Source organism: Corvus brachyrhynchos, unplaced genomic scaffold, assembly GCF_000691975.1.
Source record: "Corvus brachyrhynchos isolate BGI_N302 unplaced genomic scaffold, ASM69197v1 scaffold202, whole genome shotgun sequence".
Lineage (NCBI taxonomy): Eukaryota > Metazoa > Chordata > Aves > Passeriformes > Corvidae > Corvus > Corvus brachyrhynchos.
The window spans coordinates 6,787,314-6,814,299 of NW_008238132.1; the positions used below are offsets into that span (position 1 = coordinate 6,787,314).

General features: G+C 39.4%; 2 protein-coding genes across 10 annotated transcripts in view; one reads left to right on the forward strand and one right to left on the reverse strand.

Annotated features, from left to right (window-relative positions):
- LOC103615159 (RCC1 and BTB domain-containing protein 2) overlaps positions 1–26,986 on the reverse strand; it is a 468,828-nt gene that overhangs the window by 238,006 nt on the left and 203,836 nt on the right. The window lies entirely within an intron of this gene.
- Positions 1–26,986, forward strand: part of FNDC3A (fibronectin type III domain containing 3A) — a 112,075-nt gene that overhangs the window by 57,768 nt on the left and 27,321 nt on the right. For all 4 annotated transcript variants that reach the window (XM_008633177.2, XM_017733611.1, XM_017733612.1 and 1 more), the window contains 9 exons: positions 4,351–4,427; positions 9,051–9,288; positions 11,815–12,087; positions 14,106–14,164; positions 19,805–19,962; positions 21,129–21,188; positions 25,201–25,339; positions 25,790–25,843; positions 26,461–26,585. In XM_008633177.2, the coding sequence (XP_008631399.1) occupies positions 4,351–4,427; positions 9,051–9,288; positions 11,815–12,087; positions 14,106–14,164; positions 19,805–19,962; positions 21,129–21,188; positions 25,201–25,339; positions 25,790–25,843; positions 26,461–26,585 (1,183 nt within the window). The remainder of the gene's footprint in view (positions 1–4,350; positions 4,428–9,050; positions 9,289–11,814; positions 12,088–14,105; positions 14,165–19,804; positions 19,963–21,128; positions 21,189–25,200; positions 25,340–25,789; positions 25,844–26,460; positions 26,586–26,986) is intronic.

Below are 26,986 nucleotides of genomic sequence, written 5' to 3' on the forward strand. Positions count from 1 at the left end.
GGAGCCGTGAGGGGAGCAGGACGCCCTGCACTGGGAGGCCGTAGGAGCCCGGGTGCTGAAGCGCAGGGCCGGGCACTGAGTGCCCCGGAAGAGCATTCCCTGCCCTGGCGCTGGGAATCCGGTGTGTGCACCTTTGCCGGGGCTTTTATGAGCCGCTTATAATGGAGCGATGCTTCACGGTTGAAATAAAAAAAAAAAAAATGGTGTATCTGCTAGGCGAGGAGTGGCGTTATCCTCAGGTTTTCGGTGTTACTATGTTTAGATCTGCTTGTCACGATCCTAGCGATGATGCAGCGCTGGTAATTTTGCTACACGTTTATGGTGGCTGTAATGAGCATAATGTGGTTTTTATAGTCTGCTCAAATAGACACGTTGGAGAAGTTGACCAGCTATTGCTAGGGGAAGGAGGTATTCCTCCTGTTGATGGGATTTTAGGACGATAATTAATTGAAAATGTGATGAAACATCTGTTTCTTGGGTTCAGTTCCATTAAATCAACCCTTAGTGAGTTTGATGAGACATTTTTCAATAATAAGTAGCACAGTTATTTGCTACAATGTTTCTTTCCCCCTTACTCTGTAAGAGGACTTGTATACCTGAAAATGTATGAAAGATTTGAGACCTCCCCTTACCAGCAATCAAGTCATCAACATTCATTAGACAGTGATTTGAATGAAATCAATTCTATTTATGTGCAATATGGAAAATTAGATGTTTCCTTAACATGAATTCCTGATGCTGTTGTTTGCTGATACTTTATAATAACTCTCACCTCGTGGTAAAACACACTGGTTTTGCCATGCAGCAGTCCAGCCAATACCTAAAAGCATGAGAATTCCTCTTGCAGTGTATTTCACTAAAGGAGATCTGAGATCTTCACATTAGCAAAGAAAAAATACACGTTTTTATAGCATATTAGCATTTTATCTTCAGATAAAATTTTTCAGGTTGTAATATGCTTCCTGTCAAGAAATCAGTAATCTTGCTGTAAAACACAATGTTTATTAAAAATACCTGTGAAGTGTGCCAACTTTTTGTCCCATGCTTACTATTTCCTTGGATGTCCCTCTAGAAATTTCTTTTCACAGCCACTTGGAAATCTAATCAGACATAAATTAGAGTTCTTGAATATTCAAAATATGTTTTCATTAATTCTGGTACTTTAAAGTGTGAAAGGTGGGATGCAAGTTTTGAAACTACTGATTTGACGCTGTTCTAGCACTGCAATATTTTTTCAGGTTCATACATTCAGTTTATGCCTTTATTTTTGTGACTGCTAGATTATGGTATGCTGAAAATGGCTTTGTGGATCAACCTTTGTACTGGATTGGAGATAACTGCTCTGTGTTTGTTAGAGAGATTAAAGTGCTAAATAAGTGAGCTTTGAAAAGGTTGTTAAACAATATTCTCTAGATGCTTAAAACAAAACAGCCAAACACAGATAATCACCAGTTCTCAAAGAAACCACTTGCTCATGTGAGTTTCGTCGTCCCCCAAGGACATTGTGTTCCTTAAGAAGTTCAAGTAAACGCGGTCTTAATTTTCCATTTACTTGAAACTTATGTAGTTTAAAATTGTGAGTTTAATGGAAGTGTCAGCGTTTTGTACTCATTATAGAAAAAGTGAAGGTAAGCAATGCAAGATACAAGTTGTATACAATCCACCTTCTTATGTAAGAATTTAAACCATTCTTTGCTTCAGTGGCAGCTTACAATAAATGTGCTTCCATTATTTTTTACCTTTTTGAATTTATTGTAATAATGTAATGCACTATTTGAAGTTTCTCTTGCAGCTTTTCACTTTCATTTCTTTTTAGCACTTCATACTCAGGAGAGACTTTTGCTGAAACATTTGAGTTTCAGATGAGCAAAAACAAATGAGATTGTTCAGTTATATCTTACTGTAGTCCTTATATTCTTAGCTGTTGCACAGATCAGTGAATCATTCATTAAAGACCTTGTTCTTAAAAAGTCTCTTCACCCCCTCCCCCTGTTGTGGGTTAGCATTTGGTTGATAATAAAGCTGTGATTCTTTTTAGGTAACATGTTTACAAACTTCTGTGTCTTATTCTAAAGAAGTTCCTGTAATATGTGTAATCAAGTTGGATTGCATGCTACTTTTCTAAGGAGTGCTTTTCATTCCTTTTCCCTGCTCTTGGCATTCGGACAGAGGTACCTTTATTTTTCTGTCAAGTCCATACTTATCAGAATGAGGTATGCTAATCTTATGTACTGTACTTAGCATTTACTTAGTACTTTCTATTTGCAGATCCTAACAGAGTTTAAGGTGGAACTATGAATGCCCTTTCTGAAGTATTACTGAAACTGCACTAAGTTGGATTGACACTTTTGGTAGCTTCAATATACTGAATTGGAAATCTGGAGAATGCAGCCTACAGTATCTAAATCCCAACCTTATGTCTTGTCACAAAACTTGTTCAAATTATATTGTGTTTCAGTATTTCTTTCATTATTAAACTTCAGTGTTTGTTCCCTTGTGTATTTAAAACACAGTAATGTAAAGATGTCCCTCTTGAACCTGTACCAATGTGCTTGCTCTGATAGAGGCCAGTATCAAGTACTAAAGGGGACAGCATAAGGATAGGACAGGCACACAGAAGAAACTTCCTTGTTCCTGAAACAAAAGTAATACTTACTTTTTTACAGCTCTTAATAGATTACCTCTCCCAATCTGAACCTAATCTTTAGTTTCTCCAGTGTTCCTAAAGCAAGGAGTTACACAATTTAGCTGTGCATTTTATGAGAAATGCCCTTATCTGTTTTAAAACTTACCTGGTGAATTAGTTTACTATCTCTGATTCTTGCAAATGAGAAGCTGTAAATTATCTATCTTTCCATTTTTAGGTGTTTTTTAAATAGGTCTTTTACTGTTTCTCTGCTGCCAGCCATTTTAACCATCTTCTGGTGGAAGAATCCTGGTCTCTGTAATATTTCCTGATAAACAGGTGGAAAGCCACTGTAAACGTTCTTTTTTGTCCTTTTCTAATCCTGTGTGTTCTTTTTGAAAGGTGGAATCAAACACATTGCTCAAGGATTTGAGGTACAGCGTGAATTTATACCACAGCATAATGATGTCTTCTGCTTGTTCCCTGTTCTGTTAGTAATGATTTTTTAATGTTCTCTTTCTTTCTGCGAATGCCACTAAACAGCACTTGGCCGGTATTTCTTTAGAAATCCATGTGATAGCTGCTTATTCCATCTGATTTATGGCTTATCATTGTAAATAAACACTTCTGGTTTTGTCCAGGTGCATCATTTTGCACTTACCAACACTATTCCTTCTAGGATTTTGTCATCTGGTCCTTGAGCACTTTGATATCCTTTACAGCTCTCTGAGAACATAGCAACAATTTATCACCTTGCTGTTCATTTTCTTTTCTGGAAGCTTTGTTTAGTACACTGAACAGGTTATTTGGGTGCCTGTGGGACTCTTTTTTTGGTCACTTGAAGGACTTCAAAAGCTGGTCATTTACTTCTCTTTGTTTCCTGTTCTCCAATCAGTTATTCCTGGAAAGACCTTTTCCCTTTTTAACCAAAGGCAGCTTTACTTCTTTAAGAGTCTTTGGGAGACATTGACAAAAAGCTTTTTGAAAATCCAACTATGTGACTGCATCCCTAGGCTCTTTGAAGGTACCTGATTTTCCAGGCAATACTTTATCTACAAATGCCACCTTAACACATTCCCATTGTGTCATATTTATCTAAGTGTGTGTAAACTCCTTTCTTTTTGGTTTGTATGGTACAAGGATCACCATGCTGTCATGACTTTTCCCATTACTGGAGCACACTTATTAGTTGGTAATACACTGGCTTTTCCCTGGGACCTTTAGTTAGTGTCTTGTTTGCCACCCCCCACTGCTGTGGTACTGAGACTACTTTAGTTTATAAGACCATAGTAAAAACCAGCAATATTGTAAGTCATTTTCTTTATAACTCTTAACTGAATACTGTCTGGTTTCAGCAGTTTGTTTCAAATATTTTTGTTTGTTTGCTTCTTGTTTATAGTCTCTTTATTGTCTTTTCATCTTGGGACACTTCTTTTGATTTGTCATCTGTTGAGTTTTGACATGAGCTCTTCTGTGAGCTTATTGACAGAGATGGGAAAAATACCTGCTGGGGACTTGGTTTTAGCTTGTTTCTGGTTTTGTTCAACTGGTTTTCAGATTTCGAAGAGTGCCCTTTGCTATAATTTTATCTGTACAGTTCATTGCTTTTGTTTATCCATGTTATCTTGTATATTTTTCACAGAGATTTTGCAGTTCAGTATGTTCTTTCAGCTTTCTCACATTATTAAATGGTGCTGTACTCAATATTTCTGTAACCCACTTAGGTCCTGCTCAGGTTCCAATGATGTCCCCAAATGGTTCAGTGCCTACTATTTATGTGCCTCCTGGATATGCCCCACAGGTATGTCACTTCACTTCTTATTTTATTTCTTTTCATGCAAATTTTGGAATTGGAACCATAATCACTAATTCAGTAAAATAATTTCTTCGGTTTCAGTCACTGTCATCAAGGAAATAAGAGGAGATGTCCCCCAGTATCTCTGAGATGGGAGACTTCTCATGCAGTGTATGTGCCTGTTCAGTTATATATTAACTATGTACGTGACTGTAACAAGCACAGTTCCTTGCTGAGTTCAGAATCCTAATGTACTAGATGCCTTCTGAATATAAAATGCAATCATGACCCAAATAGCTGCTTGTGCAGGACCTGTACTGATTCCTGTGTTAGTGGATGTTTTCTCTTGGCAGCGATATAATTTATACATGTACATAGCTCATGTCTGGGCAGTTCCCTGCAGATAAGGAGCAAAACAGGTCAGTTGAAAAAGTACAGCAAACAGCATGGAAAAAATGTCAGCTGTCTGCTGGGACTAAGTTATCATATAATAGGTGTTTCTACCCCTTATCTTAAAATGGGGCTCTCATTTTTTCACTGCTGTGTGATTCCTAATTTAGATGCCTGAAAATTAAATGTGAGATAGATAACCTGGACATCCTTCAAAGTAGATTAAAAGGATGATTTCTCTTGGATATTTCTGACATGTGTATTATAATGAGATGTGTGGCCTTTTAGATGGTGCCTCTTTCTTTCCCTCACCCGTAGAACAAGTCTAGGGCTTAGTAGGTCAGATCTGGAAATAAGAGCAGATGAATACCACTCCCCATGATGTAAGTCTCTCTCAAGACCTTCTGTTGTTGTGACCAGTCTACCTCTGACTTAGTGGGTATCCAGTGGTGTACACGAAGAAAGGACTACAACACATAAAATATAACAATAAAGCCCACAATGTCAACAGATGTTTGACAAATTATCTGAACAACATTTAAAAAAATTGTCCTCTAGCAAAAGAAAAGGCTGTTAGGGCAGGCAGACTACTACTCTGATTTTATCTTTTGTCTCTTGGAAGTTGGCTGATAAGTTGATTCTACGCATCCTTTGTAGTTGAGTTCCCAGACAGTCAGAAGAAAAATTACTTATAAATAATCACCAAAGTCCATATATCTTCAGGTCATAGTAAAAAAGTCCTGATTCCTATTAGAATTCATTTTTAAAGAAGTGAAAGAAGTTTAGAGCTAAATGAAAATTGGAATTTCACTGTATTTCTTACTTGTTTTCAGTTGATGAAGTACATATTTTAAAAGTTGTGTAACATGTCCCAGTCTGAAAAATATTTTTTTAATTAATTTATCCTTTCTTTGGGGACAATTTAAATCGAGGGTGCTGAAGGGCTGGGCCTTGTTGAGGCCCACTTGTTAGCCTTTCACTGGAGTTTGTTAGTCCAAGCAGGTGGTGTTTTAGCACAGCGCTCTGACCTTTGAACTGAAGGTGCCTCACATCCGTCCAGCTCAGAGTACAGGTGGGATGAGCTCATCTGCTGTTTTCATCTGAGTGAAGTACCATAGTCCAGGAAAATCTGTAGTTTATAAGCCTTCTGAAGTGTTAATTACTGACAAAACATAGCAGACTTTGAGGTCTATGATGGGAGTTCCTCTTACAAGCCAGAAGATTTGATAGTAGTCTGCAAACAGGAAAGTCTGACATTATCAAGCTAAGAATTTTCCCAGACTTACTTCAGTCCTAGCAAACTTCCATGGTTCCTTCAAGCATACTATATTTTTAAATGTCAGCAGCTGCAGCTATATTTTGAGTTGAATAGGAAACCAGCTAAATGTCCTAAGCTGTCAGCCTGGAAGAGCTTCAACATAACCATCTTTTGTCTCTCCATTTTCATTTAGTTCTATTATGTCTCTGCTTGCTTCAGTTCCTGTTTGGAACTGACAGTACAGTGTACTGTCCTCTGTTAGAAGTTGGGGATAACCACTGAATAAAAGATTCACTTTTCTTATATCACATAACTAAAAAGCAATTCATGAGCTGATTTCCTTTTCCCTTCCTCTTCTTTTGGAGCTGTAGTTGTAAAACTAGACAGCACATCTTTATTCATCCTCTCTTAAGCCATCTACATTCACTGTCTGCAGTGAGTTTTACAGTGACATTTACACTCAACCAAACAGGCCTATGCCAGAACCACGTTGTATTAGCCCAGTTGGGATAATAGAGAGCTTGTTTACTTTTTAAACTTATAATTATAGACTTAGCATGGTGCTCTGACTGCGTTTTGGAACTTTTTTTTTTTTTTGTGTAGTTGTCTGCTAGAGGCCTACCATTGCGCAGATGTTAGATCTGGAAACACAGTTACAGACTTGTTAAACATAAGGTCCCTGCTGTTATGAATTGTTATTTCCAAGTTACTTAGGCTATTAGCAGACCCAAGGAAACAAGTTATAAACTAAGTAGTTTGTTTGTTTTTTAATGGAAGCTGCTTCCTACATAATCTGAGCCTACTCATAAAATCATAGTAAGTTGCAGTATTTAGGGGGATTTTGTAACCGAAAGGGACTTAAATAATTAAAACTACATTTCAGTGTTTAGAGAATTTCATTGGGCAGCAGAAGTTCTAGTTGTATTTACTGCTAATGTATTCTGCCTTTAGGATACTACACAGCTATGGTTACAGATTTAAATAGTATTGTCTTTAATTACTCTTTTCCAATCAAGGACAATTTCTGTGTACTGAAAATAACCCATTTTTTAAAGTCATATGGTATGCATGTTTTTTAAAGCTGTATTCACTTAAGTAACATATTAATTTCCAACTGTTTATTTATGTAAGTTAAGTGGGATCAGCTCCATTGCGTACACACTTCTATGTCTTCTGAAAGTTGTTGCATATCCATGTTCTACTGTACCAGAAGCAGGCAGCTCTAGCTACAGTACTGTATCTCTCAGCACAGTGGTGATGTTTTGGAACAATTTCCTGTACCAATCTCACCTTGCATTGGTTCAGCTAGCAGGATAATTTGGGGATGTACAAATTAGATTGCTGGCAGAGAAAACAAAAGCAGAAGCTCTGTTCCAGATGTACCAGATGCACACCAACCCCTAACAGAGACATGATAAAACCAATGAGCTTTCAATTGTGGACTTGATGGAAGCATTCACTCTAGGGCGCAGGGCTAAATCTAGCCAAGCATGATTCCATTTACCTTAAACAGTGGAGCTGAAAGCAGCTTGGCACCAAGAGTTTTGATCTATTGATCTGTTCCTGTTGCACCAGGATGTTTATTGGTGTATGTGTACATGTCCCCATCTCATTTCAAATGTCAGTGAAAACTTATGTCATAGGGTTGCTTTGTCCCCTGCTGTTGAATGTAGTCATGATATTCCATTCTTCTTCTCCCCTTTTCTGGATAAATGTTTCATCTAAAACCTTACATTGCAGTTTCTGCTGTGACTTTATTCTACAGCATTTTACTAGGAAATGAAGAACAATTTATTCATTGGCATCCCTTACACTAAAGTTACTGACACTACGATACACACAAGTCAAATTATGCCAAGATCATCTGTCACCAACAGTCATGTATTTATGTGAATTTACAAACATTTAGAGAGGGTAATGATGTGAGGTGCATCAGGGGCAGACCCTTGTTTCTGGTCTAGTTGATGACCCACCCTTGTTTACTGAGAAGCATTTTCTGCTTCAGTACTTCGTATGGTTTGTTCCCTTGTGCCTGCTCTCCGCCAGAGTCCCACATGCTGCCCAGCCCAGATGTGCTACAAGTACCATGCTCAGCACTCCTTAGCTCCATGCATCTTGCAGATTCTCACCATGGGATTGCATATGCTACTGCCATTGCTTGGCACTTCTGGCAGCATTGCTAAGGGCCACGCTCAGATACCTCACACAAAGGCTGTCCTGTCACATCTCCCATTGCTAATTTTTCACAAGCCCCTGTACTACAGAGTCTGCCAGAGACTGCCACAAAGGCCTCCATTTTCTCAGTAGCATGTGGCTTCCTTCAGGCTTCAAGACCTCTTAACAGGTAGAGGGATAGGGGGAGGAGAAGGAAAAAAATTTTAGAACTTGACTTGTGAAGGAGTTTTGAGAGGGCTGACTGCCATCCTGGTAGTTTGTTTGTGAACAGCTTGATGCAGATGATGGCTGCTGCAGGGCCAATATGACAAGTGTCTCCTGGGTTAGTGTTGGTGGGCTGAGTTGAGGACAGCAAAAACCAGACACTTCTTGCCTTTTCTCTCACTATTGATGCAGAGCGAGGTCTGTCAGTTCACCAGTTCATTTCTAGGGAGCAATCTAGTTGTTATGCTGTAGAGCAAATCCTACAGCAATGAGACATACAAGCAGTGTGAATGAGGGTGGAAACAGGACCCTTAGGAGAAGCTAGGCTCGTGCCATAAATATACCAGGTTGTTTGTTAGATACTCTCAGATATTTTTTAACAGTTTTCTTCCCCACCACATTGAGAACTTGCTGCATTGCTGCAGTTAATACACTTAAAATAGGTAGCCCTTTATTGTCCCTTTCTTTTTTCTTGCTATTTCCTGTTTTCCTTTCATCAGATTTAAGGGGCTTACTATTCCTGATTTTGTTTAAGGATCTATAAAAACGTATTTTTCAGACTGTCATTTCTCTTTTGGTGTGTGGTGTCTCTCACTGTACAGGTCATTGAGGATAACGGTGTTCGAAGGGTTGTGGTGGTTCCCCAGGCTCCAGAATTCCATCCTGGTGGTCATACAGTGATACACAGGCCTCCACATCCCCCATTGCCTGGCTTCCTTCCTCTTCCAGCCATGATACCCCCTCCACCCCGTCACATATACTCACCTGTGACTGGAGCCGGTGACATGGCAACGCAGTACATTCCACAGTATCACACTTCACAAGTCTATGGGGATGTGGGTAAGTAGCTCATCAGATATTGCAAGTTTTGTCAAAGGGGATAATGTTCTGCTCATTTCCAGCATCTGTTACATTGTTGTGTGGGCTTTGTCAAGCAAGACTTACAGCTTGAATGGGAGTCATACACAAAAAATTGTATGTGGATACCAGCCTTGATTTGGCTGAAGTTTTTTATACCAGAAGTTCTTTTAATTTATTTCATTGTCTGTTCAGTGATCCACTAAACATAGAGATTACTTCTTACATGTATCAGATTGTCCCAGGAAAGCAATGCAGAAAGTGTGTGTGGTGATTCAGCATTTAATTCCATGCCTGAGCACTGTTCTGAGATCTCATGTCTTGCAAACATCCTGTTTGAACCATGACATAGGAATTCTTAGTATTGATTAAGGAAAAAAGTGGTCCATTTTTCATAAAACTGTATGCATTTAATTGACTGTCCCTTTGAAGTCCAATTGGAGTAATGAAGTGCCACTAACCTAAACTTAATAAAGTAGTTTAAGCTGTCTTTGGTAGTGCTATTGACATCTGCCTTTACTATGGTTTGGTGGCAGTGTGTTTGTGTTCTAGCTCAGGGCTGGATTGTTAGATTAATATTTACATGTCTGGTAGACTTGCTTTTCTTTAGATAAGGCAGGTGCCAACCTTGAAAGACTTTCAGAGAGCAATTCTAGGTTGCTGTTTTTAGAAAAAGCTAGAAGCTGTGGAGAAGAAGGCTGAACACAACTTCTCAACATTCTGTGATACCATTAAAATAATCTAAAAATGGCCTTCATCTAATTTGTGAGCTTAAATAGTCAGGATGTATGAAGCGGTCAGATAAGAATATACCAATGTCTTGATCTTCCTGGAATTCTTAGTGTTTCTATATTCTTGTGTTGTACTTTATTTCTTCTTGCACTACTTTGATAACAGTACATTACTAGATGCTCTTTGGGTGCTTATTTGTAGTTTTATTAATTTCCTGATTTCTTGTAGATGGCAGTTGTTTGCTTTTAGTTTGCTAAATTAAGAAATTGGAGTATGATAATTAAATGCATCAAAGATAAATGATACTTCTTAATAGAATAATATTTTTTTAGATTTCTGCTGCCAGGTTATTTCACTTTAAGTATGAATTCAGTGATAATTTGCAAAACTGCTAATGTAAAATATATTGATAAAGTGGGATTTTTTATGCTTTCTTTATTTTTAATATATATGTAAAATGCCCTTGGGTTTAGGAAATTGAAGGATTAATACTGTAATTTGTTATTTATTTGCTACATATCTGGTATTTAATTCTGGATATCTGACTTTGGCTATAGCTTTCAAAAGTCAAAACCCACGGTTAGGCTCCTATTTCAGGAATCTAAATTTAAGGAAAAACAAACAAACAAAAAGCCCCCACCAAAAAGCCCCAAAAAAACCCAGGTGCTCATAGAGTACAGTAGTTCCCTGACAGGAGCACTGAACTCTCTAAAGGTAGTGAAAATCACATTTCTAAATAGATATAGCTTATCTAGAAGTTGTCTGTCAAACTTTCTGGGAATTAAGCTGACTTTAAAAAAAAAAAAAAAAAACAGAAATTGAGAAGTTCTCTAGTTTGTTTTTATTTTTATCCTTGCAAGGAAGTTCTTATTTGATCTTATTTTCAGTACTTCCTGTCTCATAAGGAATAACAAATAATGTATTCTTCTGACTGACTGATCCAACTTAACTGAAAATGAGCAAATTCTGTGGATTTTGAAAGATGTATTTTGTTTTAAAGCTTTCAGCATTTATCATAAGCAGGGTTACACTGAGGAAAGACTTGGTATATTAAATCTTGAGTCATTAAATTGTTTCTAAGCATAAAGGTGAAATGAATACAAATGTTAGAACTGGACAGAAGAGTCCACCAGTTTGCAGTTTAATGCTATCAGTACTCTGGTACTGACTTTTTTCCAAAGCCAGTTCTGACTTACAGATGAGAGTTTGGTGCTGCTGCAGCAATGCCTCGGGTTGCTGTGTGCAAGTATAGTGCACTTACAAGGCCTAGCAGTACTGCCTTCAGTGTTTTAGTGTCTCTCCATTGCCCCATAGATCATAGGTTCTATGTTTCTATGCTTTTATGGGTGTTTTCCCTGTTGATCCCTGCTGAAGCATCATTAAAGTATTAGAGTTCTAGTTGCATTCCAAAAGTTAAAATAATGGATTTTTAAATTTAACATTAGCTCAAGCCCCCTCCAGTGTAATAATGTAGCACATTTTTTCTGTATAGACTTTACCCTGTACCTTACAGCTCAATAAAGATTATAGAAACACTTCAAGAATAATTTTTAAGTGGAGAAAAGATGGGAGAAGGAAAGATTACACTTTCTTCCCTAACATATTGTTAATGTCCATTTAGTGTGTATCAGTTCACCTGCTGGACAATTCAGTTTTCAAATAGGAGTAGAGATACAGTTTTACACACAGGTGCACATTTAACTCACATAGCATTTTTAGGTAGATTTTTAATTAGATTCTGTTCTTAATGATTTTTTTGGTCCTTCCTTCATTTAGATACTCTGCCTGCTCATGGAAGATCCAACTTTAGAGATGAAAGGTCAAGTAAAACATATGAAAGGTTACAAAAAAAGTTAAAAGATCGACATGGAACTCAGAAGGATAAGTTAAACAGTCCTCCATCATCTCCTCAGAAAAGTCCTTCTCCTACAAGTGAACCTAATGGACTTACAAAAGGACAAAATGTAGCTGGTATAAGCACAGGTTCTACCAAATGCAAGTCTTTGGGTAAAGGAAAAAGCAGTTCTCAGACAGACTCAGAAGTAGAAGGTAAGTGTTACCAAAAATACTGCATACACACGCATATTAATATATGATGCAAGTCCAGTGTCTGGCTGAGCATAACATTTGTAAATAGAACACTACACTTTGACAGTCTTGCAGTGGAGTAGCAGCCTGTAACTGCCCTGACTTATGTAGAATGGAGTTAAGGGTGATCAACCTGCTCGTCACATGGGAATGTGGGCCTGAGAGAACAAAAACTGCTGGTATGGAGGTCTCCATGTACATTTGAGAAAATATTATGAGTCATACTTCGTAACACTCAACAAAAATCTCTGTTTTGTTCGGAGTGCTCGGGTTTTAAGAAATCCCTGACTATTGATGGCCTGCTTGATATTATAGAAAACATGGAAAGAATCAAGTGTCTGAATCAGGTAACATACATTCAACTTGATAAAGAATATTTTGTAAAAGAGATACTGCCATTATATAAAACTGGCCTATCCCTACCCACTCATTGTTGAAAAGCCCTTGTAGAAAAAGGCTGGTCCTCACGTTAGTCCCTGTGAGTTCATGTGTTCTAAGACACTACTGTAGGGGGTGTGCTTATTAATAATATCTTTATTTCACTGGAAAGCTTGTGATCTCATAGATGGACTGAACTCACTCAGTAATACAGTCATTGTCAAATCTGATGATGTGTCACTATGCAAGTTTGAGGTCTCTGGCATAGACCCTCAGATTGTGAACATATCATAGACTTGTCATCAGCTAAGAGCAGTGTTTTCAGAATAAGGAACTGTAACTGGTGATGCTAAGGGAAATAAACCATTGTTTTTCTCAATTCTCTGAAGTTTGCTTTGAGATAATAATTTTGTGCTAATAGATTGCTGTAAACCAAAAAAATTGTGAAGAAAGTACATCTAATCAAAACCAGGAAATCTCAACCTATGAGAGCTGTTTAAAAATTTTTGTAGATGATTCCCTGTGAAAGGGTCACATTTGAGATACAGCCAAAAGTCAGAAGCTGGAAACTATGGCTCCAAACTTGAATACTTCTCATTGTAGCTCCAGAGTGGCATCTTGTCTTGGCTTCAGTTTACTTTCTGTTGGTTGGTGTTTATCTGTGAGCTAACTTTAACAAGGCACAAGTGATAAAATGTACTGTTGTTTACACATTACAAAAGTTATGGTGATGTTTCCTTAGAAGTATTTTATATGAAAAATGGGAAAGTCCACTTTTCAAAATTATTTCAGGAGACATTGGGGAAAATTATGTACTGAGACTTTGACTTGTCAAACAGAAGTCAGTGACTTAGAGTTGTCATACAAGTCAGAAGAGCATTGGATTTGTTTCAACAGCATAAACCATCTTAGAAACAAAGTTGTAAATAGATTTGATTTGGTTTTTCTTAAGAATTTTGTTAGGCTTTGTTTTTCTTTTATGTTTCTTTTAAGGCAGGTTAAATGAATTAAAAATGCCTGGCCACAGATTCAAAACTGAGTAGCCTGTTCACTCCCACTATTGAGGTAATAAAATTTAAATTTTGTGTGAGAAAAGCAGGTAAAGCGCTTTCTGTAAAATCTAAATCCTTTATAAAGCTCAGCTATACCTTCAGCTGACACAAAACACTGTAGATTGTTTCCCTTGCAATTGAGGGAGGCCAGTAGTGTTACCAGTAGGCTTACAGCTGATGTGCAGTAACACATTTAAACTACTGTAACTTGACTGCATCTACATCCAAAGAGAAATCTGTGGAAAATATCCAGGATCTTAAGTTCTTCAGAGCAGCAGTTGGTTTAAAGTTATACATTAATAAATGATAACCAGGCTTTCTGTATTCCATAAAGCGTAGAAGGGCTTTAGAAATAGTTTTATATTAGCAACTTCTTCAGAAGCTTTTTTGCGTTTATGTTGCCCTAGATGAATGCAAGTTAGCAAGATGTTCTACTTCATAAATGCTTTCTACTGTGTGCAATTGTTGAATTTTAAAAGCTATTTCACTGTAAAGTTACTGCACAATATTCATGGGTACTTTCTCTTTTGCTTTGATTTACTTTTTAAGAAAAGGATGAAGAAACAAAAGCACTGGAAGCACTGCTTTCTAATATAGCCAAGCCAGTGGTAAGTAACAAAAGCTTTCCATAAAATCAGAATATATCTGTTGCTATTTTACACAGTTACACCTCCTTTTCTCTCTCCCAAGTTTAAAGGGTCTTTAACTTTCCATACTAAAGCAAATTCACTTAACTTCCTGTCACTCTACTGTAAACAACTGAAGTAATTTTTAGTGTATTAACATTCATGAAATTAAAACTGTCTTAATACTTGCTGTGCAGAATTCTTCCTGGCTACTCTGTGAATCTCAGTATTAACAGAATTATTTAAAACACGTAGAGAGATATGTAACATTGCCAGTAGCATAATGCTGCTGCTTAATGGAATATGATGCTTAACATAATATTTTACTGCAGAATCTGTTCTCAATTTCCTGTAACTTTGTTTAGTCTTAACTGTTCAGGAAACAGTTTTACACACCACATATCTCTAGGCATGAGAGATACCTGACAGGGTTTTGGAAATATCACCAAAAATGAGGGTTTGTAAAACCTTATTTGCAAAGTAGAGAAAAAAAAAGACCTATTTCTCTTTAAGAGTTTTTTGCACCTCCAGGGAAGAGAGACGTAAAATTCACCAAGGAAGGTGACTGTCAGCAGTGGACTTCTGAGCTACCTGCTTGAAAATCTACCAATTTCTTTTCTGTTTGTAAAACTAATGCATATTTTTGTGTAGATACTCTTTAAAGCATTGTTGCCAAATTCAGGAGTTTCTTGCATTTTAGAGCAGGCCTGTCTTTTTCTTTCATCGTCTGGACCTTCCCTGGTCCCAACTTTTCTGTGAAGATTTCCACATCTTTTCCAAAAATCTTCACCACAATCCTGAGTCCACCATCTTTCCTGAGTAAAAACAGACTGTATTCCCCATTGTAGCATGGTCCGTACAACTGAAACTTCCAAACATGGAGGAGCTTGCCATGAGTTTGTCCAGTCAGTCAGCTACTTCCTCCATTCATCAGCTATGTATCTTCTTCCCTTCATTTGCAAGGTAACCTCACCCCAGTTTAGTGTCCTAGTCTTGATTCTTCTTTCATATGTTTCTTTACAGCCTGATGAGGAGAGGCCAAGAGAGCTGGGGCTGTTTAGCCTGGAGAAGTGAAGGCTCAGAGGGGATCTTATCAATGTATATAGATATCTGCAAGGCAAGTGCACAGAGGATGGAGCCAGGCTCTTTTCAGTGTGCCCAGCGTCAGAACCAGAGGCAATGGGCCTAAACTGAAACACAGGAGGTTCCCTCTGAACATCAGGAAACACTTTTTCACTGTGAGGATGACAGCTCTGGCACGACTTGCCCAGAGAGTTTGTGGATACTCCCTCTTTGGAGATACTGAAAAGCTGTCTGGACATAGTTCCAGGTAGCTGGCTTTACATGGCCCTGCTTAAACACGGGAGTTGGACCAGATGACCTCCAGGGGTCCCCTCCAACTTCAACCATTCTGTGATTCTGTGGTTCTCCAAGTGCTGAGCAGGGATTGTATAGAGGAAGTCCTAAACAGTTGGTGTCCTGCGGTGTCCAAGCATCAGAATGGGTTGACATGTCTTCAATGCCCCTGTGTCTTTGGTGGCTAAGCAGCATGGAGAGGTGGGAGCTGTCTGAAATTGGGGTCTTATCAATGGCTGCATTGCCAAGGGGAGTTCTGAACTCTCTCTGAATGAGACTGAGAAGAATGGATCAACAGGTGGGGTCCTGTGCTGTGTTGCTAATGACATAGGGAAAAACAATGTAGTGCCAGTGCTATCGTGTTTTGTTTCACTTCCTTCTGCCCTCAACATTGAACCATCCGTGCCTTTTAGGCAAGCGCACTATTTCCCCTCCCTGCCGTGTCCTTGCTTGAACATCATTGCATGGAGCTGTGTGCAACAAGCGATCTCTGCAGGCCTCAGAAGACATCACAGGCACAGGCAGTGGTAGTCTGCTACAGATACATAGTGTACACAAGGCAAAAAGCCAGACTTCAAGCGCTTGGAGAGGCTTATGCTTTAGGAAGGCAAGGGACTTTCAGGGCTGTGAGGGGGTGGAAGACTAGCTGATGTTGCAGCTTGGGGGAGTGTGGTGTGATGTGAAAGGAGTCTGTGTTACCTGCTTGGGCCTTGCAGGATCACAGGCAACCCTCCCACAGTTTCATCAAGGAAATGTTTTCCTTACTTTCCCACAAGTGAACCAGGACACTGTTCTGTCTTTCAGGAACCTTCTCTTTGTGGTTCTTATCAGAAATATACCTGCAGGTTTTGAATTAATGTTTTGGTTGAAGGAATTACTATGAGGACTGTGGTTTCTGATGGATCATCAGTATTCTGTTCTCTCGGTGAACAGTGCTGGCACAGGCAGTGCTGGCTGTAGTGGTGGCTGTACAATCAGATGATCATACAGGGTGCTGTACTGTGCAGTGTCCATTGCACCATATTCTGCTCCAGAAAGCCTGGAGGAATGCTGAAGGCTGTAACCTGTCCTGGGCTGTCCCATGTCTCAATGCTTGGGTTCAGGGCATGCACATCTAAATCAGGTGGTGGTCTCCATCATGTTCTTTCATTCAAAAATACCTTTCAGTTCTATGCAGTATGGGATGCATCAATTTTGCTGCCTCCAAACTCCTGTTGGATTTTGATTTCCTTGAACTTTTCCCCATATGAATCCCTCATCCTTTCACACAAGGCAGTGTTAAGTCAAGTTGATAACGTGATACTGACACAAGATGACCCTTCTACTTAGGGAGGTCTTGAACTATTTATACCCAGATGTGAATTGGAGTGGTTCTGCAGATTGCACCTCAGTGTTTGAGCAAAGTCTTCGCCAACTGTCATGTATGTTAACCAAATAAAGCAAGCAGAAGAGAAGACGTGAAAAGGCAAAACCAAAATGAAGAATGATGCAGAAGGCTGAGTATTTAATAAGAAGAGGCAGTAAGAGCTCAGAATTTGAGGGTTGGTTATGTAGCATGTAAATCCCTTTGGAGAACATGATACTTTCTGGTTCTGTGTATGTTTGCGGACTTCTGGCATGTGATGCACCTTACTCACAGTTAAGTATCTTGGGTTACTGTGAATGCAATCCAGATTGCACATGCTAAAACTGCTCTTTTGTTTGACCCAAATGTCATGTGTAACATACTTAATGAGGAGATTCACTTTGGCAAGCTGGATTGCTAATGCTCACCTCTTGTTTCCACAGTGCTAGAGCCTGACCCAAGTATTATACTCTGCTTTGCAGAAGTACATGGTGCTCAGATTTGCAATCAGAATCAGCTGCTTGCATAAGCATACAAAGTAATAAGTAATGCCAAGTTTTTTGAAAAAGCCACTCCCAAGTGTCTCAGAGCACATAATAGTAGTGGATTCTTCTGATCTTAAATCTTGGTTCTTCAAAAATACTTTTTTCTTTCCTTTTGTCACAGAGGTTTTTTTGAAAATATCCTGTGTATGAAGGAAATGTAATCTGTCAGGTGTCATTAGCAAAGTGTTAGATGGGGTGTTCTGTGCAGTTCTGGGCAAAGCACTAAAGAAAATCAGTAGGAGATAAGGAGAACAGTGGGAATGATCAGATTTGATAGGTGAGAGGAAACTCAAATGCTAACAGTCTTCGAATGCATAAGAAACAACTGCAAAAGGAAGGGAAGATCTAATGTTCAACTCCATGATGGCTAGGACTAGTAGGCATAGCTGGTAGTAAGAGAGACACTGCCTGGACACTAGGGAAAAAAATTCAACTGTTAAAGCACCTAAACCTAGGAACAGATCATCTTAAAATGCATCTACTAGTCCTGAAGTACAGTAGATCCTTGAGGAACCTGCATTTCTTTCCCTCAGGATCTCCTGCCGCTTGCTGCAGTTCAGGAGGATGGGGTAAAGATTGTCCAGGAGGGAACTTTGATCAGATGCTTCCCACAACTCCAAAGACTAACAGAAATGCTAGAATTTTACTTGGTGGTGGTTATAGATAGTGTTAGTCTAGTTTGTGATTGCATCAAGATAGTAGTGGGTTTTTTCTTACCAGATTTTAAAGATAAAGTTCAGTGTGTAGTCCTACCAGCATTTGATCCCTTTTAGGATATGATGTACAGTCCTGTTAGTGCATAACAGTTTGGTGACATTGTTTCCAAGACATTGAAGCTCACATAGTGTGATTTTTCTTCCTGTTTGCTGTCAGTAAGTCATGTCTTCTCTACTTCATTCTTGAAGCTGACCTATTCAGTTTTTTAGTTCAGTAGATTATAGCAATTTGAGAGCACCAGTTGTGAAGATAGCTTTTTGATTCTGATACTCAAGTAATAGATTTTCAAAAGCAATTATTCCCAAAATAGACATATATTATGGTCATATTGTAAAACTAGTCATTTCATATAATGAAACGTGTTTTGAGTTCTCTTATAAAAGATTGGAAACAGTAGGTGGGTGCAACATACAAACCACGATAGCAGATGTGCAATACTTAAGAACAGCCACAAATTTCTAGGCATTCTTCTATAACAGATCCTTAAAATGTGTAATCACCTGCATGCACCTGTGCACTCACCTACAAAAACATGAGCATCCTCAGCCCCTTGCAGCACCCACTCTTTTGGGAGTGTGGGCGCCCCTAGTCACGCATCTCCTTTGGAAGACGTGGCTGCTTCAGTAGCTTTGTGTGTAACTGCATTATTCCCTATAATCTGTTGTTCCCTACAATCTGCTAATCCAAAGGCCATTGAGAAAACTCTCCACCAGGTCACATGCACTCACCTGAGCTGTGAGTCCGTGCCTGCTGCACCCCAAACTGCTGTTGCACCAGCTAGGGTGCAGCTACTCACAGCGTCCATCAGGCCTGGATGGAGGCAGCAGTGGTTGGCAGGGCAATTTCTCACACTGTCAGGCCAGGTTTTGATCATTGCTCTGTTCTACTCCAGCATCTCTTACCCCTCAACCCCATTACAAATTTTCCTGCTACCTCTACACTTTGAAGCTGATGACCTCTGTGTTTCAGGAGTCTCCTTGTGATTCTCCATTTCCATTTAACCCACCCAAGGGTTACTGCCTTTAGTATGATTAGTCTGCTGGGGCCAGCACTAGTTGGATAGCTGGAGATGTTGCATTCACACACAATGGTTATACTCTTATTTCTGTCACACCAACTGTTCGTATCCAGGCTTTCTGCAATGACTGGGGTGTGCAGGCAAACACCACCACAGAAATTCTTCAGGATATTGTCTCTATGTGTATGTACATGGACCTTGTGAGCATGCCTTCATCTCTATATATTTCATAAGAAACAAGAAGGTATTAAAAAGTCATAGTCCCTGTGGCTTCAGAGAAAAAGGTGCCAGAAGCATGATTTAATGAAGTGCCCGATGTCCCAGGATGTGCTTTGCCATCTCCTGTGCCTTGCCTAAGCTCTGGTCCATGTTTCAGCAGCCCACTGGGTGGCGTTTGATACCGACAGCTGTCTCTGCCCTCAGCCCCCAGCCTGGCATTGCATTTCTCTCATGGCATTCCTTGCATTTCCAGCCTGATTTCATCTGTAAAAACTAGTTAGTAGCTAGTGTATCAGTATAAATACTCTGATTTGGTAGTGGTATATGACTTTCTTTTCTCTTCTTGATCCTTTGTGGCAAAGTAACATTTATATACAATAGCATTTAAATGGTGGAGATCTCAAAACTTTGTGTTTCTACAGGTATCGGATATTCAGGCAAGAACAGCACTGCTGATGTGGTCTCCTCCATGCAGTGATCCCGGAGAAGACACAGACAAGAATGACATACCAGAGGTTTATACTTATGAAGTGATGATTTCAAGTACTGGAAAAGATGGAAAGTACAGAACTGTGTACATGTAGGTGTTGGCTATTTTTATTTAATCACTGCTGCACTGAAATATGTGGCTTAAAACCTCATTAAAAATCTGCTTGTTGTCCAGGAAGTTAAACAATTAGCAGTTTTGGGTAACTTCTATTTTGAAATTAGCTATCTTTTTTCAGTAGAATTTGTTTCATTTTATTACTGAAGTCTCTGCCATCAACCGGATGTTCTTACATGTTGGAGGCATATTTTAGTACCACTTTTGCTGTGTTTCAACCAGCTCCACTAGACACCATGGATTCTCAAATAGTGAGACATGCAAGTACTGAGAAAAATTAATTTTATTTATTATTTTTTATGTCAGCACATGCTCCTGCTCCCAGTAAGGCTATCCCTCCCTTCCCTAAAATTGCTCTTTGTAAGAGACAGTCTTATTATATGAAAAAAAAAAGGAAATTCACACAGAACACAACTCATAGCAGTAGCAAAGCAAACAAAACTCTCCAATTGTTTCATTCCTAACACAATGGTTTTCAGTCAGTTTTTTGCGATTTGGAGAGATATGACAGTAAAATTTAGAGTTAAGGGTATAGAGCTCTCTAATAGCTATAAACCTTTGTATATAGCTAGTTTATCTTAGTTACCTTCCATGAATTTCATGTAATTACAAGTTGAGTATCCCTATCCAAGAAACTAGAGGAAGAGAAATGACCTTTGCTAAGATAAGCTGATGTCAGCAAGCGCAGACTAATAGGTGTTATTTTGGTGCCTTTTCTGTTTCCTAGGCTCTAACAAGTAGGTATATGCAGTCAGGTACAGTTTTAGATAATTGTTTTTGCAAGACTGGACTGAGCTTCTGTGGGCTCCAATACTTAAATGGTTTTTTTTGAGTAATAACATACATGGATTCACATGCAGCTTGTCCTACTAAGTAAAGAAGAAAATAATTGCTACTTTTTAGAAAGCACCAAACAAAAAAGTGCCCCAAAACCACCAGGGCAAAAGAACAGGAATAACACAAGAAGCCTCTAAAATTCAAAGGTAAATGCATTTACGTGTTGCTATATTTAGCAAAAGACAAACTGTTAGCAAATATATTTCATAGAAGGTGTATTGACTGAGATAGATGATACATGTCTTTTTTTATAAATGTATGGAATTCTGAAGTAGACTTTAACACAAACTTGTATCTCTTTCCAGTGGAGAAGAAAATAAAGTCACTGTAAATGATCTCAGGCCAGCAACTGATTACCATGCAAAGTGAGTATCTCACTTTCTCTTCATTAAATTCAGTGGAAATGTTCTAAAAGTTTCATTGTGTATTTGCCTAAGTCTTCAGAGATGGTCTTTACCACTTCTCACCCTCTTTAGAGTCACAAATCAACGTTTTTGGCGTAGCTGTCCACTCAGTCCATTTTGGACAACATAAGATTGGTGCATCTCCATCCTACATCCATGCTCTTTCCTTTATGCCAGCACAGTGGCCTTTTTCTGTCCTTGGAGCCGGGCACAGATGCTACTTTTCAATTTTCCACAAGCAGCACTGTAAAGTACCTTGCCCTGGAAGATGCTCCCTGCCTGGCCACCCGAAGGTCACATTATACTGCTTTTGCTTTGCTCCAGTAGATCAGTGACCCTGACCTCATATGCACAACAAAGTATGCCCCCAGCTCAGTGTAGTTCTACCCTTCTAGCAGAATTGACTACTTCAGTAGGTCAGAAGAAATAGCATAGGGTTGGGAAGATGGGGTTAGGTGTTGTTCTTCCCTCTTTTTTTAAAATATTGGAGGGTCATCTGGAGCTGAACTTGGCAAGGGATGCAAAGAGTAAGGGCTTCTAAAGCTTTGTCACCCAGAAACAAAGGTCAGAGAAAGCGTATCCTCCCGAACAAACACAACTGGCAAACTGGTAGCTATGGATGAGGAGGAGGCTGAGGTACTCGACAACCTTTTTGCCTCAGTCTTCACTGGCAGCCTCTCTTCTCACACCTCTCCAGTGGATGGACAGGAGGATGGGGACTGGGGAAAAAAGTCCCTCCCACAGTAAGAGAAGAACAGGTTTGAGGAACCTGTAGGTGAGTGTATGGGACCTGTATGTAAGTGTATGGGACCTGATGAGATGCATCCCAGAGTCCTGAGGGACTTGGGTAATGTAGTTGCCAAACTACTCTCCATCATATTTGAAAAGTCATGGCAACCAGGTGAAGTTCTGTGTGGCTGGAAAAAGGAAAACACTGCACCTATTTTTTTAAAGGGTAGGAAGGAAGACTGTGGGAACTACCAACCTGTCAGCCTCACTTCTGTGCCTGGGAAGATCATGGAACAGATCCTTCTAAAAGCCATGCTAAGGCACATGAAGGACAGGGAGGTGATTCGGGACAGCCAGCACAGCTTCACCAAGGACGAGTCCTGCCTGAAGAACCAAGTGGCCTATGATCAAGTGACTTGTATCAGTGGACAAGAGGACTGCAGATGTTACCTATCTGGACTTCTGTAAGACCTTTGAGATAGTCCCCCGCAGTATCCTTCTTGGAAAATGAGGAATTGGTTGGATGGTCACATTCACAGAACAGTGATCAATGGCTCAATGTCCAGATGGAGATCAGTGACAAGTTGTGTCCTGCAGGGGCCTGTGTTGGACCGATACTGTCAAATGTCTTCAGCAGTGACATAGACAGTGGATCGAGTGAGCTTCCAGCAGAAAACACCAAGCAGCTTGCAGTGTCAACCACCAAGTGATGCAGTTGACACACCTGAAGATCGGATGCCATCCAGAGAGGCCTGGACAAGCTTGAGCAGTGAGACCATGGAAATCTCGTAAGGTTCAACAAGGCCAAGTGCAAGGTGCTGCCCTTGGGTCGGGGCAACCCCAGTACCAACACAAGCTGCAGGATGAAGGGATTGAGAGCAGCCCTGCCAAGAAAAGTGTGGTGGTTGTGGTGGATGGAGAGCTGGGCATAACCTGGCAATGTGCACTTGCAGCCCAAAATGCCAACTGTGTTCTGGGCAGCATCAAAAGCAGTGTGGCCAGCAGGGTGAGGGGGAGGTGGTTCTGCCCTTCTGCTCCACTCTGCTGAGACCCCACCTGGAGTGCTGCGTCCAGCTCTGGGGTCCCCATCATGAGAAGAACAGTGACCTTTTAGAGTGGCTCTAGAGGAGGGCCACAAAAGTTGTTCAGCCTGCAGAAGACTCAGTACTTAAGGGGGCTTATAAGAAAGATGGAGACATACTTTTTAGTAGGGCCTGTTGTGACAGGACAAGAGATAATGGTTTCTAACTAAAAGAGGGTAGATTTAGACTAGATATATGGAAGAGGGTGGTGAAACACTGGAACAGGTTGCCCAGAGAGATGGTGGATGCCCCATCCCTGGAAACCGTTCAAGGAGAGGTTGGACAAGGCTCTAAGCAGCCTGATCTAGTTGAAGATGTCTCTGCATATTGCAGGAGAGTTTGGACAAGGTGACCTTTAAAGGTCTCTTCCAATCCAAACTGTTCTGTGATTCTTGGTTTAAAAAAAAAATTGTGTGAATACAGCAGTTTACAAATAAAAGACCATTGTGAAGGCAGAAATGAAGGCCTCCTTAGAAGAACTGCCTTTTCAGGAGATAATGGCATGTGGAGAGTACCTTCTTAGACATGACTGAATGTCCAGCATGTGAAGGATTTACCTCTCTTGACTGTGTGGAGAACCTGAAGATCCCTGTGTACTGACCAAGGAAAGCAATTTAGAGGCAGCTGGTAAGAAGCACAGGGAACAGAAGTGTGTCATAGTAGGGGTCTAAGTTAACAATGTTCTGCCTCCTTTCACATCAGGTTTAGGATAGGATTTGCCTTGTACAGTAGCCTTTTTGACATTTGCTCAAGTGGGAGAGCTAGGTTCTCAGTCCTTGGTGTGAAGGGGTCTACACCTCCCAGAGCGGTTTTCCAGAGTGTTGTCCTGGTTGCCAAACTGAAAGCAAAAGAGGGTTGGTCTGTTCTTATCACAGCCCTCATTTAATTTGAGCCTCTGTATTGCCTGGAGCACAAGGTCAGGAGAAGGATGAATGTTAAATTGGCTCAAAGCTCTTTCACGTGGAAGTATTTCCCTGTGATTTTGTTCCTATTTTAGTGGCATTTATATATTTTATCCAACAAGGTTGAAGTTGAAAATTCATGGAGTATAAGGGTCAGTGCCTAGAAATTTTTTTTCTGTTTAGTTCTCTTCTATTGGGCTACATTCAGATTTTTTCTTGCTTAATTCTGATTGTTGTAGGCAATACATGGGAATCAGTGGCTTGGCCATCCAAGCTCTTCCTAAACAGTATTCTGCCAGTATGAACACTGCATAAAATCAACAAAGACTGGAACGACTCAACCACAAAGATAACTGACATATTACATACTTGCAACTGTATGTAGATTTCACAGACAACTTTGTGTTCTACTTTTGTCACTGTTGGAATGTCTCCTCGCTGTCTGTGAAATCTATAAAGCCAAATTTCCTGTGATTTGCTGTTGATGCATCAAAAATATATCAGGATTTTTGTATCTTCTTAAGCTGGCAACTCAGATCTTATATTGGTGATCAGAGGAAAGAGGTTTTTGGAGAGTTTTGGTTTTGGGGTTCTTTTCAAAGGAACAGATGAATCAGAAGAAAGTAATGTGCCATTGACCCAAAAAAGAGGCAAGGCATAGCTGCACAGCTTAGGGGGCAGAGGGAGGCCAGATGATAATCATGTATTTCCTTTTGGAGACAAGCTTTTTGAAAAACAAGCCATTTCTCTTTGAGACAGAAGCAGGGATTCACTCTTTTGAAGTATGTGGAGAGTTAATTCACAGCCTTACTAAAGGAAAGGACAAGGTGAACACACTCAGCAGGACACTTAAAGGAGTGCAGAGGATACTCTGAAAATATATCAACAGCTTTGTTGTGCTCATCTGATGAAAGCCCTTACAGAAGAATTATTCATAATATCAGTTAATATCTCTACAACAGATAATGAGCCTGCAAAATGCTACCATTATTTTCCAGCCAAAGTACAGCTAATAACAGACATATTTCAAATATAATTGTGAGACTAAAGTCGACTGATGGTAATGATGTACATCCGAAGTAAAGGACTCTTTTCTTTCCTTCTTATTGCTTCTATTGACCAAGATATTTCCCCCAGTTATTTATTTATAACAGTGATATTTTACTAATGAATCAGCAAGGCAGTAACTTAATTCCAAATGCTCGGTTTTCATTGGAAAACAGATTTTGAAGCAAAATGTTATTGACTCTTCCACTTTAGAGTCCAAGTGGAATGCAACTGTGTAAAGGGGAGCCCATCTGAAGCAGAGAGTTTTACCACAGCGAGTTGTGAACCTGATACTCCAAATCTTCCCAGGATAACTAATCGGACCAAAAATTCTCTTACTCTTCAGTGGAAGGTAAGAATTGCTTCACAGCCTTTAAAATAAATACTTTAAACTATTCAGAATTGTTGTGGATTTACCAATAAAATATCAGTTCATTGAAACTGACAATTTTTGTCAAATCTCATTTCAGTCACAGTTCCCTGACTGGAAATAGATTTACTGTGTTAAATATGGGCTTGAGTAAAAAGAGAAGGACTCACAGAAAAGCAAGGAGTCTTTTAAGATAAAGTTACTGAGTTCAGTCCCCAGTGCCTTTCAAGATCCAAGTTAGGAAAAAAACCCATAAACATGAAACAAGCATTCATTGAATGGAGACTGAACTGGGACTGTCTTGGCAAGTGAAACAATCATATAATGGGAGCCTCATTTGCCTTCCACTGTTCTTGTCATGGTTTGGCCCATACATGCATTTTTTAAGTGGCCTTAAGTTAGAGTTCTAATTTTCTTGTTTTCCTGTTACAGGCATCTTGTGATAATGGTTCCAAAATCCACAGTTACCTTTTAGAATGGGATGAAGTAAGCAAGTTATTCTTCTATTTTTAGTCTTGTAGTTTTTTCAAGTAGTTGTATGTGTCTGTGCATGTCAAGTTGTGTGAAAATTAAGACTTCTGTTTAGAGGCGTGTGACAAATATGTAATTCCTGAAGCAATTATTAAAATACAGTTACTGCTCAATTTTTTTTCTCAGGGGATATAAGATAAAAGGATCTTAATTGCGTGGTTCTGCCACTCTTAATAGTGGCTTTTTCACTTGTAGTCTAGTACTGTGTTCAAGAGCTGACACAGAAGGATCATTTTTCTATAACAGTCTTTCTTTTTTAGTAAGTGGATGGATCAGCTATGGCTCTGCAAACATTTGCAGTCTCTACCTGGACGGCTATCCTGAAATGGCAGAGCTGCAAAATCTTCATGGCCTTTATTCTTTCAGCCCTAAGGAACTGGGAAATGAAAGGAAGGAAAAAAGCCTCTAATTTAATACAAATACAAAGTTTCATATGCTACTGCCTCACTATATGGAGATTCTTGAGTTATATTTCATTTCAAAAAATTATTTTACTTCATGCTTGTGTGTACTTTAATTGATGCATGCATATGTAATTAGGTGAATAATATGATTAACTTATTCCTTTTTAGGGAAAAGGAAATGGAGAGTTTTGCCAGTGTTATTATGGTCAACAGAAGCAGTATAGGATCACTAAACTATCACCAGCAATGGGGTACACCTTTAGGCTAGCAGCCAAAAATGACATGGGAATGAGGTAAATACTATTACATACATAAATATGGAATGAATATGCATGCATGTGTGTGTTTCTTTAGGAAAAACATACGGTGGCATTTAAAGAAAAATGTCTTTTGTCCAAATGGTCCGAAATGGAATATAGAATATATATTTCAGTTAGAAGGTACCTACAGTGATCTAGTCCAACTGCTTAGTTAACTCACAGTGTGTGATTGGGTTATTCTTTTTGCAGATAGCCTGTGTGCTGGGGTACTGTCCCTTCATCTAAGGTGTCTGTTAGTCTCCTGTTACCCTTGGAAATAGACAGAATATGACATTACTGTATCAATGAATTCTTTTGAAGTTCTAAAGCTTACTATAAGTGCTAAAGATACGTGGTTCATGCTTTTAATTACTACTTTTCAGAAGTTATAGAGC